This window comes from Haliotis rufescens, unplaced genomic scaffold (genome assembly GCF_023055435.1).
Source record: "Haliotis rufescens isolate VD_foot unplaced genomic scaffold, xgHalRufe1.0.p SCAF_13, whole genome shotgun sequence".
Taxonomy (NCBI): domain Eukaryota; kingdom Metazoa; phylum Mollusca; class Gastropoda; order Lepetellida; family Haliotidae; genus Haliotis; species Haliotis rufescens.
This window is the reverse complement of record NW_025963813.1, coordinates 13,743,867-13,760,063: the sequence shown is the minus strand read 5'-3', so window position 1 is coordinate 13,760,063 and position 16,197 is coordinate 13,743,867. Positions and strand designations below refer to the sequence as shown.

The following is a 16,197-nucleotide window of genomic DNA, read 5'->3' as shown; positions in this document are numbered from 1 at the left end:
GTTACTACCTTGCTTACAATCGGCCTGTGAAGAGTTGATTGTCGATATTTAGAGATTTCGTTCAAAGCTGGTATTTAGACATTGAGAAATCGGTAAAAAAGATCAGAAGTTTTATCAGGACCTCTTATATGAAACCTGCACATAACAACCAGGTGTTCGTTGTGGAGAGGGAATCGAAACTGACCAGTAATTTGCACTTCTGGACCAAGTAACGACCAATTAAACCTGTGAAGTTTCATGACTGTTTGATAATTATTATTTCATAGTAATGATCGGAACACGTGGCGGGTGGCGGGTTTACCCGCCATTGGCGATTTGTGTCACGTATGTCATCTTTGGGCTGAAAATGACATATCTCATCATCAACCATGATGTGGAATTGCGTTTCCCGACTCTGCACCTCCACACTTATTGTGGCTGCTATTTTTGCACAAATGCAATGCCTCTGGGTTTTTGTTTGAATCATGATTAAAATCTCAAAAACAGGATAAACTATTTCTGTTTTCTTATTGTCAGAGGTGACTTCTTGCAAACCACATTCGTCTTTCCTAGGTTATATCATCAGGATTTCAATGCAAACCCACGCACCCCCTATACAGGGGGTGTTTGACGTTTTTCTTTGCGTATATATTACACAGCATTTCATTATGACAGAGCCAAGGACACACATATACATTTCTTCTTATTCCTTTTCGTTTTTCAAGTCAGTTACATGATATCCTTTCAATCCGTTAATGAAATAGATCTTTTCAGTTACGAATTCTGTCCTTACCCCACATCCTTAGCAAGGTTTCGTTCTGTAGGAAAACGTTGAGGGGATGATGGTATAAATTTCTAATGTTTTGTCTTTTTGCTCTTGAAATTAGACGCCAGGCGGATTCCTAGTTGGAATTGGTCCAAAGCAAATTATTCTGTTGGTAATGCTGGCGACTTAATGGGCCGAGTGGTCAGATTTGGTGATTTGTAATCGTTGCGCATAATATCAATCACTGGTTTGTATGCTTGAGCGTTGCTCATTATTAATTCCTTCGCAACTAGTGTATATCTTGGCATATATAAATGGTCTAACAAAGGCGACTTTTGTTTTATTTTACATTCAAGAGTAACCAATATTTTAGATTGTATCTGTGTCCTATATTCCTGAAAACAATGTTTTGATCAAAAATCATATACTTGACAGAATCTTGAGTATGAAAACAAAATAAAAAAATCGTTAAAAACATCGACCAAGTGGAGAAATTGTTCATATTCATTACACACTCCATGTTGGTCACCTTATATTTCGTGTTGATGGTATCTGTTTACCGATTATTTGTTTCACAGCACGTCAATGGCATTATTGCCCCAACAATACCGGTAACGTCTTTGGCGGCGTATCTAGTGATCCTCTCCCAGTGTTTCTTTAACATGATCTATTGCGACATATTTATGTGATTTCTTGCCCTTGATGACGTCAAGCTCTATGTCGTCATGATCGTTCCATGGCTGTGTCTCACCACTGGCAAGAAAGGTGAAGATCAGTGCACCAGCCACCAGAAACCCCGCACATATGTACAACACCAGACGCCATTCCTCTGCAGTTTTCTGAGAAAAGAGGGTCTAAACAAGATATGATGCTGGATATTTCATAATAAAGATGGTTGTGATGATAGTTTAGATGTGACTCGCAGTATGTTGGGCTATGTTGTTGCTTTACCCAGCAGACAGTGTGCTCATAGCGTTAACCAACAAACAAAAAACAAAGAAAGAAAGTCTGTCTATGCATGCCAGTCATTTTAGCGTAGTTAATCTGTCATTTAGATTGTTTGTTTGTTTGTTTGTTGTTTAACGCCGCACTCAGAAGTATTCCAGCTATATGACGGCGGTCTGTCCATTAATTGACATCATGATCATTAGCATCGATCTACGCAGTTGGGATACGATGACATGCAGCGACCACCCGATCCCGTTAGTCGCCTCTCACACCAAGCATGGGTTGCTGAAAACCAATTCTAACCCGGAATCGTTATGATAATTATCGCTAGCAACTTAGTGAGTGAGTATGGTTTTACGCCGCTTTTATCAATATTCCAGCAATATCATGGCGGGGGACACCAGAAATGGGCTTCACACATTGTACCCATGTCGGGAATCGAACCCGGGTCTTCGGCGTGACGAGCGAACGCTTTAACCACTAGGCTACCCGACCGCCCCGCTAGCAACCCTGCTGGGGTATCAGGCAGGTAGCAGAGGTAGTGTAGGTGTTTCTCGTTTTCATAGCACATATGTGGTGAGTGAGTGAGTATGGTTATATGCCGCTTTTAGCAATATTCCAGCAATATCACGGCGGGGACACCAGAAATGGACTTCACACATTGTACCCATGTCGGGAATCGAACCCGGGTCTTCAGCTTGACGAGCGAACGCTTTAACCACTAGGCTACCCGACCGCCCTATAGCACATATGTCATGAGACTATATGCTATGTTTGCTTCCTTGGGGATGCCTGGTTAGAAAAAGTCCCAACTGTAGCCTATGTCTGTCGTAAAAGGCGATTAAGAGAAATACCGATGTCATCGTTCTCGGAAGGGGTGGGGGATGCTCATAAAACCAATCACTGATCACTGGTTCGTCTGGTCCGTCATGCAGCTGGAATATTGTGCGAGTTAAACAACAAACAAATACTTACGTTAGGCGTGAGAGCCCCAGCTACTAGAGGGGCTATCATCCCCGGTACAGTGGCTACTGTGTTGGTAATTCCAAATAGTACTCCAGAGTACCTGCAAACATTGTGAAAACTAGCCTTACCAACAGTGAGTGAGTGAGTGAGTATGGTTTTACGCCGCTTTTAGCAATATTCCAGCAATATCACGGCGGGGGACACCAGAAATGGGTTTCACACATTGTACCCATGTCGGGAATCGAACCCGGGTCTTCGGCGTGACGAGCGAACGCTTTAACCACTAGGCTACCCGACCGCCCCCTTACTAACAGACATGATCAATGACGAAAGATTGTATTTCTACATACGTTTGCGTACACTGACATGCCTACCTCTACATATATTATGCAATGGTTTATATATTCGCTTTCTGAGAAAATATATTTTTATTCATTTCGTTTATGATTATGATCATTTCATATTATTTTCATCGCCCTATGGAATGTGGTATTCGAGATTGATTATTTCCTGCCTTTGACTTTTTGAATTCACTTGAAAAAGTAATTTGAGATGATGTCAGTTTTAATAGATCAGCCCGACCTCAATTCAAAGGATATATATGAAATATATGTTTCCGGCAAAGGATTTGGTTTGGTTTGGTTTGTTGTTTAATGCCGCACTCAGCAATATTCAAGATATATGACGGCGGTCTTTAATAATCGAGTCTGGACCAGACAATCCAGTGATTGATATCATGAGCATCGATCCTCGCAATTGGGATACGATGACATGCATCATCCACGTCAGCGAGCCTGACCACCGATCCCGTTAGTCGACTCTTTCGACAAGCATAGTCGCCTTTTACGGCAAGCATGGGTTGCTGAAGACCTAATCAGTCCCGGGTCTTCACGGGCTTTCCGGCAAAGGAAGGCGTATACAACTTCCCATAAGCATGAGAACGAGCTAAGTTTTCTATTTGGGTGGTTACGTACTTGGGGGCAATGTCGACGTGGTTCACCATGTATGCCCCCTTGCTGATTCCCATACACCCCACGGCGGCACACAGGAAGACGACGGCGACCATCCTGTTCTCGCAATTTATAAAGCCTGTTGCCACAAGGAAAACAGCAACTGACAGAAAGGCTGAAACATAAGTGAGTGGATTGTGTTTAACGCCGCTTAGAAAAGACTATCACTTATTTCACGTCATGTCAGAATTCAGTGGGTTGGTTGGTTTGTTGTTAAACGCAGCACTCAGCAATATTCCAGCTTTATGACGGCGGTCTGTAAATTATCGAGTCTGGACCAGACAATCCTGTGATTGATATCATGAGCATCGATCTATGCAATTGAGATACGATGACGTGCATCAACCAAGTCAGTGAGCCTGACCACCCGATCCCGTTTGTCGCCTCTTACGACAAGCATAGTCGCCCATTACTGCAAGCATGGGTTGCTGAAGACCTATTCTTGCCCGGATCGAATTAAGGGGGGGGGGGGGGGGGGGGGGGGGGGGGATTGAGTCCAGGATGAAGACATTTGCCACTTTGGTTGAACCCAAGGCGCATGAGTACAGTGCTGACAAACCTAGAATCATAACCAGGGCGAATCTGGCACTCGATCATCAGATCCGTCAGAGTGAGTGAGTGAGTTTACCCCGCTTTTAGCAATATTCCAGCAATATCCCGGCGGGGGACACCAGAAATGGGCTTCACACATTGTAAGATCCGTATACCTTCGTCTGGGTATAATTTCGTCAGGGTACAGCTGCCTCTTTGTAAAATAGTACACCATCAGTGTTCAACGTCGTTAAGGTACTACCGCGATGCTTTGAAAAATCTGGGTATAACGCCCTCAGGGAACAACACCGCAAAGGTGCAACGTCGTTAGGAAACAACGAGTTTAAGTTACAACGATACAACGTCGTCAGGAAACAACGAGTTCTAGTTACAACGCTACAGCGTCGTCAGGAAACAACGAGTTCTAGTTACAACGCTACAACGTCGTCAGGAAACAACGAGTTTAAGTTACAACGCTACAACGTCGTCAGGAAACAACGAGTTCTAGTTACAACGCTACAACGTCGTCAGGAAACAACGAGTTCTAGTTACAACGCTACAACGTCGTCAGGAAACAACGAGTTCTAGTTACAACGCTACAACGTCGTCAGGAAACAACGAGTTTAAGTTAGAACGCTACAACGTCGTCAGGAAACAAAGAGTTCTAGTTACAACGCTACAACGTCGTCAGGAAACAACGAGTTTAAGCTACAACGCTACAACGTCGTCAGGAAACAACGAGTTTAAGTTACAACGCTACAACGTCGTCAGGAAACACGGGTTCTAGTTACAACGCTACAACGTCGTCAGGAAACATCGAGTTCTAGTTACAACGCTACAACGCCGTCAGTGTACAACGCAGTAAGGCTACAGTGACGAAGTGAAAGCCAGTCATTTCATCGCGTATTGTATTATTTTCTCGACTCATTCACAAGTTAATTACTTCAACAAATAACGTACAAGCGAAGACGGTTTCATGGCGCCAAAAAAAGCTGGAAAAAAACCTGGGCCAATATACTCTTTCCAAGCTTGAAACATACATTGTATGAACTTCCATTCCTTCCTTAGTGGCCACCAATTCCAATAGTCCAAATTATATTTCCAGATTGCAATGCGGTGCTTTTATTTACAATGGATCGTACAGAGAATGATCTGTGTGATCTGTGCACTGATTAAAACAATCTTATTTTGGTTTTGGAAACAAAACTAAAAAAACCCATTTTAGTATACATCCAGGTTTGAATGAATGCTCAGGACTGTAAGAATTTAGCCAAGTCTAAGGTGTCCTACATGCAACGTGATGTGTGAAGCGCTGATACAGCATTTTGGAGTGAGTGAGTGAGGTTTTACGCCGCTTTTAGCAATATTCCAGCAAAGAGCATGGCGGGGGACACCAGAAATGGGCTTCACACATTGTACCTATGTCGGGAATCGAATCCGGGTCTTCGGCGTGACGAGCGAAGGTTTTAACCACTTGGCTACCCGACCGCCCCCTTTGGAAAAGGAAGTGTGCATTTGGGGATTTTGGAATTTTGTAATTCGCGTTAAAAAGAATCAGCTTTTTCACACGTTTCTTTAAGAATACCCGATCACCTGTATGGTATCCCCCGCGTGTGGTGTAGCACTTCGTTCCACCCCTCCGTATTTTGTTTTTACGATATTGTGTACTTTACACACGTTATGGTGAAATAATCCTAATTTGTATTTAAAATGTACGAAAGCCTATTGGGGTCAAAATTGAAATATGGAAAAGACACGAAAAGAAATTCGTTATAACGGAATAAAAGATTCGTTATTACGGAAATAATTTCGTTACAACGGAAAAAAATCGCTATTACGAAAATAAATTCGTTATACAGGCAAAAGATTCGTTATTACGGACATAATTTCGTTATAACGAATCTTTTTTTTCGTAATATTGAATCTTTTCCCGTATTCCGTAATAACGAAAAATATTTCCGTAATTACGAATCTTTTGTCCGTAATAACAATTTTTTGTTCGTAATAACGAATTTATCTTTGTTATAACGAATCTATTTTCGTAATAACGAATTTTTTTTTCCGTTATAACGAATTGTCTTTTCCATATTTCAAGTTTGATCCCAATAGGCTTTCGTAAAAACGGCATCATGCTACCATGGTCTGTTTCTGCAATTGCCTGGATGTGTGAAGACACAGCAGATGATGAAGTAATCTGTTCTGCAGTCAATTTAGCATCAATTTACCCTTGAGTGTATTCTGAATGCTATAGGTATCATACCAATCAGTTTAGCATATACCTGCATTTTGCCAGACCTTCCTGACCCTCGTGGTACCGAGTCTGGTTCTGGCTCTCACGATGTCAGCGAGTTGACCAGCCAGAACTGCCAACACCGAGTGACAGACATAGGGTAGGGAGGATATAACGCCGTTCTGTAAAAAAAACATCATGCGTATGTATTCCTTTGGATGTGAAAAGTAGTGCTGTGCAAGGTTAACTCGACATATTAATGAAATCAGTGTGACATATTACGCATGTCATCATGGGACGTTGATTACGCTACCGATGGTTTGCCTGGCCCAGACCCAACCCCAGAATAATGGTGGCCATGGCGAAAACCGTACCCAAATAAAGTAAATAACGCCGAACTTCACGATGGTGGTCTCTAAATGTCTGATGCAATTCCCTACTTTGACTTTTACCATAGGTTCGCTTGTTTTCGCACACAGACAAACAGACCGCCTCCGTGGTCTTGTGGTAGAGCGTCCGCCCGGAGAGCGGAAGGTCCAGGGTTCGATCCCGGGCCGCGTCATACAAAAAGACGTTAAAAGATGGTACTTGTTGTTACCCTGTCGTGCGCTTGGCATTAAGGGGCTAAAACAAGGACTGGTCGGCTCGGAGTCAGTATACTGTGTCTGAGTGGGGTATTCATGTTAAACTGCGGCATGGTATCTCAGTGAGCTAGCACTATAAATCGGCATCAGTCCGGACTAGTACAAGCAGCCACACACACACATACACGTGCATGCACGTCGCTATATAAGTGCAATAATCTTGGACGCGACGTTAAACCCAATTTCACCTCACCTCACAGACACACAGATACGCGCGTGCGCGCACGTTGCTTTGAAAATGCAATAATCTAGAGTTGATGTGAAATGAGGTTAAACGTCGTTGAAGATTATCGCAGTTATATTGCAACGGGCATCCCCCTTTATGCCGAGCGCTAGGCAGAGTAACAACAAGTACCATCTGCTAATGTGTTTTAGTATGACAAGGACGAACATCGAACCCCTGACCTTCCGCTCCAATAACTAAACAACCTTGAACCGATGTTAACCCCATTTCACATCACCTGTCATACCATACCATACCATACCATACCATACCGTACCGTACCGTACCGTACCATACCATACCATACCATACCATACCATACTATACAAGCAGTATAAATGCAGTGAAAAAATGTTTTGTTCTCAGCACGCCCAGACATTTACCCATATAAAATAAATACTTAATCGTCAAAGAGCGCTTATTGGGTAGAATACGATAATCATACCCCATGATTATTCCGGGTTAGAATTGATCCCCAGCAACCTATATGCTAGTCGGAAGAGGCGACGAAATGGATCGGGCTCGGTAAATTAGTTGATTGTGTGTCGAATGCGTGATGTAGCTCATAACACTCGATTATTTATAGGAATTGCCTTGAAGCAGAATATTGCGTTAATCAACAAACAAACCTGGCGGATGTCGAACTTGAGAACTTCCTTCATGAAAGTAGGGAGGACAGTGATAAGTGTATAATTGGTCCAGTTGTTGCACATATGAGCCAGAATGATGGCCCAGAGAGGTCCAGACTTGGCCATAGCCAACCAGGGGGTAGATCGAGTCTGAAGTAGAGTGAGGACATACTTGTTACATGCAGTACATGTGAAGGCCAACGCCAGAGACGATAGGGGAGTCACCCGAGTCATGATACAAAACAATATTGTCTAAACTGACCTCCTGTGGCGTACAGTGTGCTGCATTTTAGGAGTGTTGCCCCATGGTAAAATAAATATTGCCATTTTACTGCAAAGCTGGATTTGTACCTCTGTTGCTGGAGAAAAGCTTTACCTGCAGCAATACAGAATTCCATTCTTTTATCGACATATCAAGACAAACACAATTGGTCAAAGCATTGGATATAATCGCGTATCATCTAGACAATCTACGTGTCATATTTAGTTTCTTCTGAATGTCTTCAATAACATTTCTGGATTGACTTTAAGTCCTTTGATGGCAACCGTGTGTTGGAAACCAGAACATAAAATGGTCGGTCCCGAAATCCTTAAAAGCTAGAGATGAAACTCCCTTCTCAGTGGCCTTGTTCATCTTATGTAATTTATGCAGTGCATTTAAGGTAATGCCATTCATTCTACCTTAATGTTAGTCTTGTAGCCAATCTTCCTTTCGATGTATGCAATCTCCTTCTCAGAAATGAATTTATGTTTGCGGGGATTGTCAGCTGACAACATCAACCACAGACCGACCCACACCAAGTTTCCAGCACCTGTTGGGCAACGTGTAACTTATATCATCAGATGAACAGATACTGTGATTCTCCTGTTGTGAGTGAGTGAGTGAGTGAGTGAGTGAGTGAGTGAGTTTGGTTTAACGGCGCTTTTAACAGTAGTCCAGTTATATAGCGACGTGTCAGCTTTATGTGGGAGGAAAGTCTCAGATGTTAACACTTTGGTGAATACCATGAACAAGGATAGCGTGCTGACAAACCTTGAACGTAATCGGGGCGAACCAGGATTCGATCCCACAACAATACGTTTCTGGCTTCATGATCTGTTGACTCCCATCGAATTTTAAGTAACGCCACGGTCAGCAATATTTCAGCTATCCATCCTGAAAGTCCTGTGGAATCACACCAGAATGACATTTTTTTATATTGTGTGATTTTCAATGTCAAAGTATAACTGCAAGTAAATATATATGCGATAAAAGAAAGTAAATCGTATTACGTTACCCTTTTCTCTTTTTACCATTATTCTGACGACGACGATGACGTCGATGACGTCGATGGCGATGATGCAGGTGGTGAAGATAATGATAATGATGGTGTTGATGATGATGATGACAATTTTGCCTAAGCAGCTCTCAAATGTTCATTGTCAAATATACTGAATAATCAATACTTTTCCACGCAACCGTATAAACAACCATTCTTGTTGTAGGTTTCGTAAATGTATTTGTGTGTGTATATTTTATTCAAAAAGCATTAAGCATACAAACCGAACACGTAGAATATGGAGCCCCAGCCGTTGTCAAATCCGTTGGCACAGAGGTACCCGGACAGTGCAAATGCGACGATAGTGCCGACGTGAGGCCCTGCAGAGAAGGTGATACTAACGTCAGTACACAACATGTATTGGTTTCTAGTTATATACACATGTGTCTGTATTCCCGCAGTGGTTTGGTGTCTGCATATGACCCATCTTATTTTGTTCGTCATTTGTGTCAGACATGATGACAATGCATTCATTTTATCTGTAAATTACCTTTTGAACATAGCATTTATAAGATTAATTTTGGGGAATAATGATTACACTAACTTAGGTATATGCTCAAAAACAATAAACAATATATATATATATATAGTTATATTTTAAATCAAGTTTATCAAGGACAGGTTACATGTGTTATGTCATGTTACCTGCATAGCAAACCGACATGAGTTTGCTTCTCTCGAGGGGTGGTGCCCATCTCCCCCATAGTGAATGTGTAGCGGGAAAAGACACCCCCTGTGACATCCAAATAAAATGTAGATAATAATATCATTTTCTCACATTTAGCACGTAAAATTTAAATATAATGGAATAGTGATTTAATTCCGGGTTCCGCGAGGTCCCCAGGACCCGAAATGGATCGGGTGGTTGAATGATTGGTGATGACGAAAGAGATGACTTCAACTTTCTAATTGTCGACTTTATGTCGAACACTATTCCAGCAGCTCCAGCCTTTGGGGTCTACATTTCACAACGTTTGAAATTCAATCGAGTATTCTCATTCTGAGAATATTTTAAAGAGTTTCATACGACTCTTGTATACGTTGTTTGATCAGATTTGATTCAATACCTTTTTAAGGCTTTCAAAAAGTGTCTGCTTTTAGCAATAATAATTCTGAATAATAATTCATATTATTTTCATTAGGATTTTGAAAATGATGTCCCGTTTATTTGATCGGATTTCTGAGGCTTACATCATTTAACATAAACGTGTTTGATATACATTGTATGTCAGATAAAGGACGCACAAACTCACCGCTGCAAATCCTATGATGAATCTCACTGCATACAAAACATACACATTCAGACGTGCACTGACAGGGGTGAGAATGGTCCCAAGTCCGTTCACAAACATCCCAAGTCCCCACACCCGGCGAGCCCCGTATCGTCCTGCTAACCATCCTCCGGGTATTTGAGTGAAAATGTAGCCATAAAAGTACAAGGCGAGAATACGAGACCTGGTGGGCTTGTCCCAGTCGAACTCTGCTCTCTGGAACACAATCACTGGCAGTATGAATACATGTGTATAGGAATCCTACCCTCAGTTAGTGCAAACTATAGGGGCGGTCGGGTAGCCTAGTGGTTAAAGCATTCGCTCGTCACGCCGAAGACCCGGGTTCGATTCTCGACATGGGTACGATATGTGAAGCCCATTTCTGGTGTCCCCCGCCATGATATTGCTGGAATATTGCTAAAAGCGGCGTTAAACCTCACTCACTCCCCTAGTACAAACTGTATTTTTGGTTTTAAAAAACAGTCTATGATGAAGTCATATACGTTCAACTCTAATACCACAAGCACATATGTCGTCTAAGGCGCCGCGATTCGCTGTGCAGAGTTGCGTCCCTTTGGCACGCCAGAAACCTATGATTGTGGGTTCGAATCCCGGTTCGCTCCGATAATGTTTCTAGGTTTGTCAGCACCATACCCATGCTCGTGGGTTTCACCGAAGTGGTAAACGTCTGAGACCTGCATCACTTCGGGCTTTCCTCCCACATTAAGCTGACACGCCGCGATATAACTGGAATACTGTTTAAAGCGGCGTTAACCCCAACTCACTCACTCACTCACTCACTCACTCACTCACAAGAACATATAAGTGCTAATTACATACTTCAGAGACGTCTATTTGATATTTTGGGGCCCAGAAATAACAGCTTTCCCCTGCCATGGGGCACATTAGAATTTTGTTTGTTCATATTGTAGTGAATATAAACTATAAAAAGATTCATATAAAGTCTTAAGAAGAGACAGGAACTAGCGTCATCAGAATTTTTTTTATTAAATGTGAAATTAATACACACAAAAGGCCCCATCTCTGGAAAACATAATTTATGGCACCAGTTCTCGAACTCAGTCTTGATACGTATCTTTTAGAAAAGCCAACTTCAGTAGTTTAAGAGAAAACTTGTCCCCGTTGCACTTTGAAAATAACATGGATCAAGGGCCGTAACTGTGTATGGTCAAAAACTGAAACAAGATGTGGCAAGGGAAATAACTCTGTTTGAAATTAATTTACGGCTCCAATTTTCGAACGGTCTTGACAAGTATCTGCATGAGTAGTTTCATTAATATTACGCCCGTAGTTTCTGAGAAAATACGTCCCCATTTCACACCGTTTGCACAAAGTTGAAAGCAAGGAGCAAGGGACATAATAAAATGAATTTAAAACACCAAGTTTCATACTCATTTGAGATCACGACCAGTAATATCAGTGTAAAAGAGTATTTCTTTAACATGGGAGAAAATTAGTCCTCTTTGAGAAGCGGACGGACGGACCAACGGGAGATAATAAGATGATCAAGAAAATCCTGGAAAAATACAATTCAGAAAAAAGTATTTACAAATAATATTTGAGTTGCAGATCCATCCAGAATTGTTTCTCTCCTTTTCTCCTATGTCTCAAAGCAGTGACAGAAAATATAAATTCTGTCTCATAGAAAAGTCCCAGGCCACCTCAGAGATAGTGTAGTCACCGAATAACACAGCAAATTGTAAGGAGTCCTATTCACTTTAAGGAAAGGGGCACGGGTGGCCCAGTCGTCTAAGGCGCCGCGATTCGCTGTGCAGAGTTGCGTCCCTTGGGCACGCCAGAAACCTATGATTGTGGGTTCGAATCCCGGTTCGCCCCGATTATGTTTCTAGGTTTGTCTGCACCATACCCGTGCTCGTGGGTTTTACAGAAGTAGTAAACGTCTGAGACCTGCATCAATTCGGGCTTTCCAGCCACATTAAGCTGACACGCCGCGATATAACTGGAATATTGTTAAAAGCGGCGTTAAACCCAACTAACTCACCCACTCACTCACTCACTTTAAGGAAAGTTATTACTATATAAAGAAGCATATGTAAATTCATCTATTGAAATAAAACATTGCCAACAAGATTCTCGATAATCTGCAGAATATCACATATTTACCTGCATTGCATGTATCATATAAAACGTATTAAAAACATAATTTGGTCAAAAAGGGAATGTTTATGCCATAGATGTATGTACGTTCACTTAAATACATTTATCAAACAAACAAACGAGAAGATTATAATACAATCAAACAATTACGACACTGGCTTGGAGATTAAGAAATAGTCTACCTGTAGAGTGGAGCTAGCCTGTTCCAGTATGCCACAAGCTTCATCTACTACATTAACCGACTTCGACGTGACGTTGAGTCCGGTGCTGTTGTCAAGTGATGTGACGTTGGACGTCGACGACCGCACCATGCAGATGATGGCCACGCTGATGTTGACGCGGGTGGCGTACAGAAACACAAAACCAAAGAAGGACACGTAGGCCAGTATCCATCGTCTGGCGAATGGGCTAACTGCATGGAAACATGAATCAATTTGAACATTATGGGAGGCGTGTTAAGCAGGAATACAGATTGTCATAATTGTAACCCAATGTCACCTTCACTTCTGAGTATAGATCCGTGAAGACCTGGGTTAGGAGACTATGCTTCTCGTAAGAGGCGACTAACGGGATCGGGTGGTTAGGCTCGCTGACTTGGTTTGATGCATGTCATCATATCCCAATTACGTGGATCGATGTTCATGATGTCAAACACGGGACTATCTGTCTGGTCCAGACTCGATTATTTGAAGACCACCGTCATGTAGCTGGTATATTGCTGAGTGCGGCGTTAAACGGGGGGATTGAACACGTTTTTACAAAAAAAATAATACAATACTTGTACACCCTACGATCATCCATCACCAGTGAATCAATTCGGCCACTATGGGGTGTAGTGCTATTTTAAACGACAGTATCAAACGACGGCCTGTTTTCAACGAGAGGGATGCCAGCGAGTGCTCTGACCAATGACCGCCCAGATTAGATCGCAGAAACAGCAGTAGTTTTGTCGCTGTTGTTTCTTATCCCCAATTCAATTCCAAGCCAAGAAATATTTTTAACTGTCTTTTTCACATTTGGTTTTCATTCCAACACTCTGACCAAATACAGTAAACTCACGTTACAAGTGTCATTTCATAAAGAAACCACCGGTAGTCAAAACACATTTACATTCTTGACCAATTCACATTTTGTGAAAAAAATACAAAATTCGTCCAACTTTGTCGTATTAACATACACGTGTGACTGGACGCAAGAACACTTTGTTCGTTGTGATGTCATACATATTTGGTAAATGTTTCATTCGATCTAAAATTTGCATATCGATGTATTTATCCCTTGACTTCCCATCATGACACGAGTACCATCAAATTAAACATTTTCAACAGTCCAGATGTTCGCTTCTTGAATTGAAACTAAAGTCTGACGGAGCCAAACACAACAAAGCCATAGGCCGACTGCAAACAGGAAAATCATCTTTGGACGTACCCAGGTTTTTCCACGTAGCACCAAATACCATTACAAGGCTGTGGAACCGTTATCAGACACACGTGACAACACGGGGCATTCCCAGATCCGGTCGACCACGTATCACTACTCCACCACAGGACAGATTCATACGACTACGTCACTTTCGTGAAAGAACCATCTCGGCCACTTCTACGCAGTACAGCAATACAGGATTGCCTAGGATACCAGCCCAGACACTTACGAACCTTTTACGCGCTGAGTGAGTGCGCGAGTTTGGTTTTACGCCGCTTTTGGCAACATTCCAGCAATATCACGGCGGGGGACACCAGAAATGGGCTCCACACATTGTACCCAATCGAACCCGAGTCTTCGGCGTGACGAGCGAACGCTTTAACCACTAGGCTACCCGACCGCTCCCTTTTACGCGCTGAAGGTATTCGCGCAAGACGACCAGTTCGAGGAGTCATTGTGACGGACTTGCATCGTCGCCTGCGACGTCAATGGTGTCAATGTCAGAGAGTATGGTCACGACTGCGATGGAGAGAAGTTTGGTGAAGTGACGAGTCACTTTATGCTTCGCCGTGCGGATGGTAGACGTTGTGTTTACAGGCGTCGAGGGGAAAGTTATGCACGAAACTGCCTACAGGAAGTGGACAGATTTGGCGGTGATAGTGCGATGATGTGGGCAGCAATCTTCAAATTATGCAACAAGCGAACGTCGTTTTCCAACAAGATAACGCCCGAACTCACACAGCAAGACTGACAACAGCTTTCTTCTGGAATCACAACATCCAGGTCCTGCCATGGCCCCAAGGTCTCCAGACTTAAACCAAATCGAACATTTATACGATGCACGGGCTCAACGACCGCGAGCACGTCAACGACAACCACAGAACCTCCGACAGTTGGCACCACAAACACTGCAGGCAGAGTGGGCGAACATTCCCCAGGCCACAATTCGGGATCTGATTGCTTCCATGTGACGTCACTTTTGGACTCTGATGGTGGCCATACAAGATATTGGTAACAGATGACCTTCACCTTGAAAATCTACTGCCATATGGATCCTGAGACAATGACATTGATGGACAAACGATTACCAATTTTGAACAATCGATTAGCATCTGTTGATTATTTATATGATATATAAAATATACATCTAAAATCTTTTTTGCGGTTTTTCTTGCAGAGTATATTTACTGGACAATCTGGTGACAATCGTTAACTCAGACGAACCCTCTTCCTTTTTATACAAAAAGAAGCGAGACAATGACATCACCTTTTTCATCCTCCTCCTTTCCCGGGTCGCTTTCAATAAAAGATTGCATTGGGTATCCGCTGGCGATTCGACAAGTCTGTTGTAATCAAATAATCACAGGAGAAATTACCCTGTACACGTGATAGAAACATGAATCTTTGCTGTTGTCAAACAGATGCTTAGGCACACACGTCTTAGACACGGACGCAGTGCAGCATTAACACGTTTCGTGATATCCATAATCGCCTTGCCAGTTGTGTGGCTGCCTGTTACTCAATTACACAAACGATCCCACATTAATGCCTTACAAGTTGTTAGATAGTGCCCATATGTATTTAGATACTTTAATGGATAATATGTTGGTGGGTTAACATAGTTGCACTGACAATATCCAGCTTCCAACGCCAACCATAAGAGATAATTCATATACTTTATTTGACGATGACGCAACAGTCGTGTAATTCACATCAGAGATTCCATCTTCCCGAGGCAAGGGAATTAACTGACTAAAGTTTCCACCATTGCTGAAAGAGGCTGGAATTATGGAGTTACATTTTGGCTTGACTAACGAGTTTATACATATAAGTCCAATCCAAATCGCGAAACGAAAACGACATCCAGTTCATAAACAACATGGCAACATGTTCTTAATCAAGGTGATTAGTGTAGATCAAGTGATTTGATGCACTTTGTAGGGTAAGACCCGTTGTTGTTATTATAAAGATCTTGATTAGCGATTGGATCGTCTTGACTGGGCACCGCCATTTTGTTCAAAGCAAAAGCAAGTGATATGAGAGGTGGAATATGACTGGTCAATAAGGACATAGAAGGGACATAACTCACAACAGCCACTGGTGGCGCTACGTTCTAGCCT

At 42.4% G+C, this 16,197-nt stretch overlaps 1 protein-coding gene across 1 annotated transcript; it reads right to left on the bottom strand.

The window, feature by feature from the left end:
• Positions 1–822: 822 nt before the first annotated feature.
• Positions 823–15,483, bottom strand: LOC124111192 (sialin-like). The gene is made up of 11 exons (XM_046470807.2): positions 15,345–15,483; positions 12,838–13,067; positions 10,499–10,732; positions 9,891–9,978; positions 9,470–9,565; positions 8,608–8,738; positions 7,927–8,076; positions 6,480–6,612; positions 3,634–3,784; positions 2,669–2,759; positions 823–1,584 (listed from the first exon to the last, which is right to left on the bottom strand). The coding sequence occupies exons 1-11, from the start codon at positions 15,391–15,393 to the stop codon at positions 1,378–1,380; spliced, it is 1,560 nt and encodes a 519-aa protein (XP_046326763.2). The 5' UTR covers positions 15,394–15,483; the 3' UTR covers positions 823–1,377.
• Between the last annotated feature and the right edge of the window lie 714 nt (positions 15,484–16,197).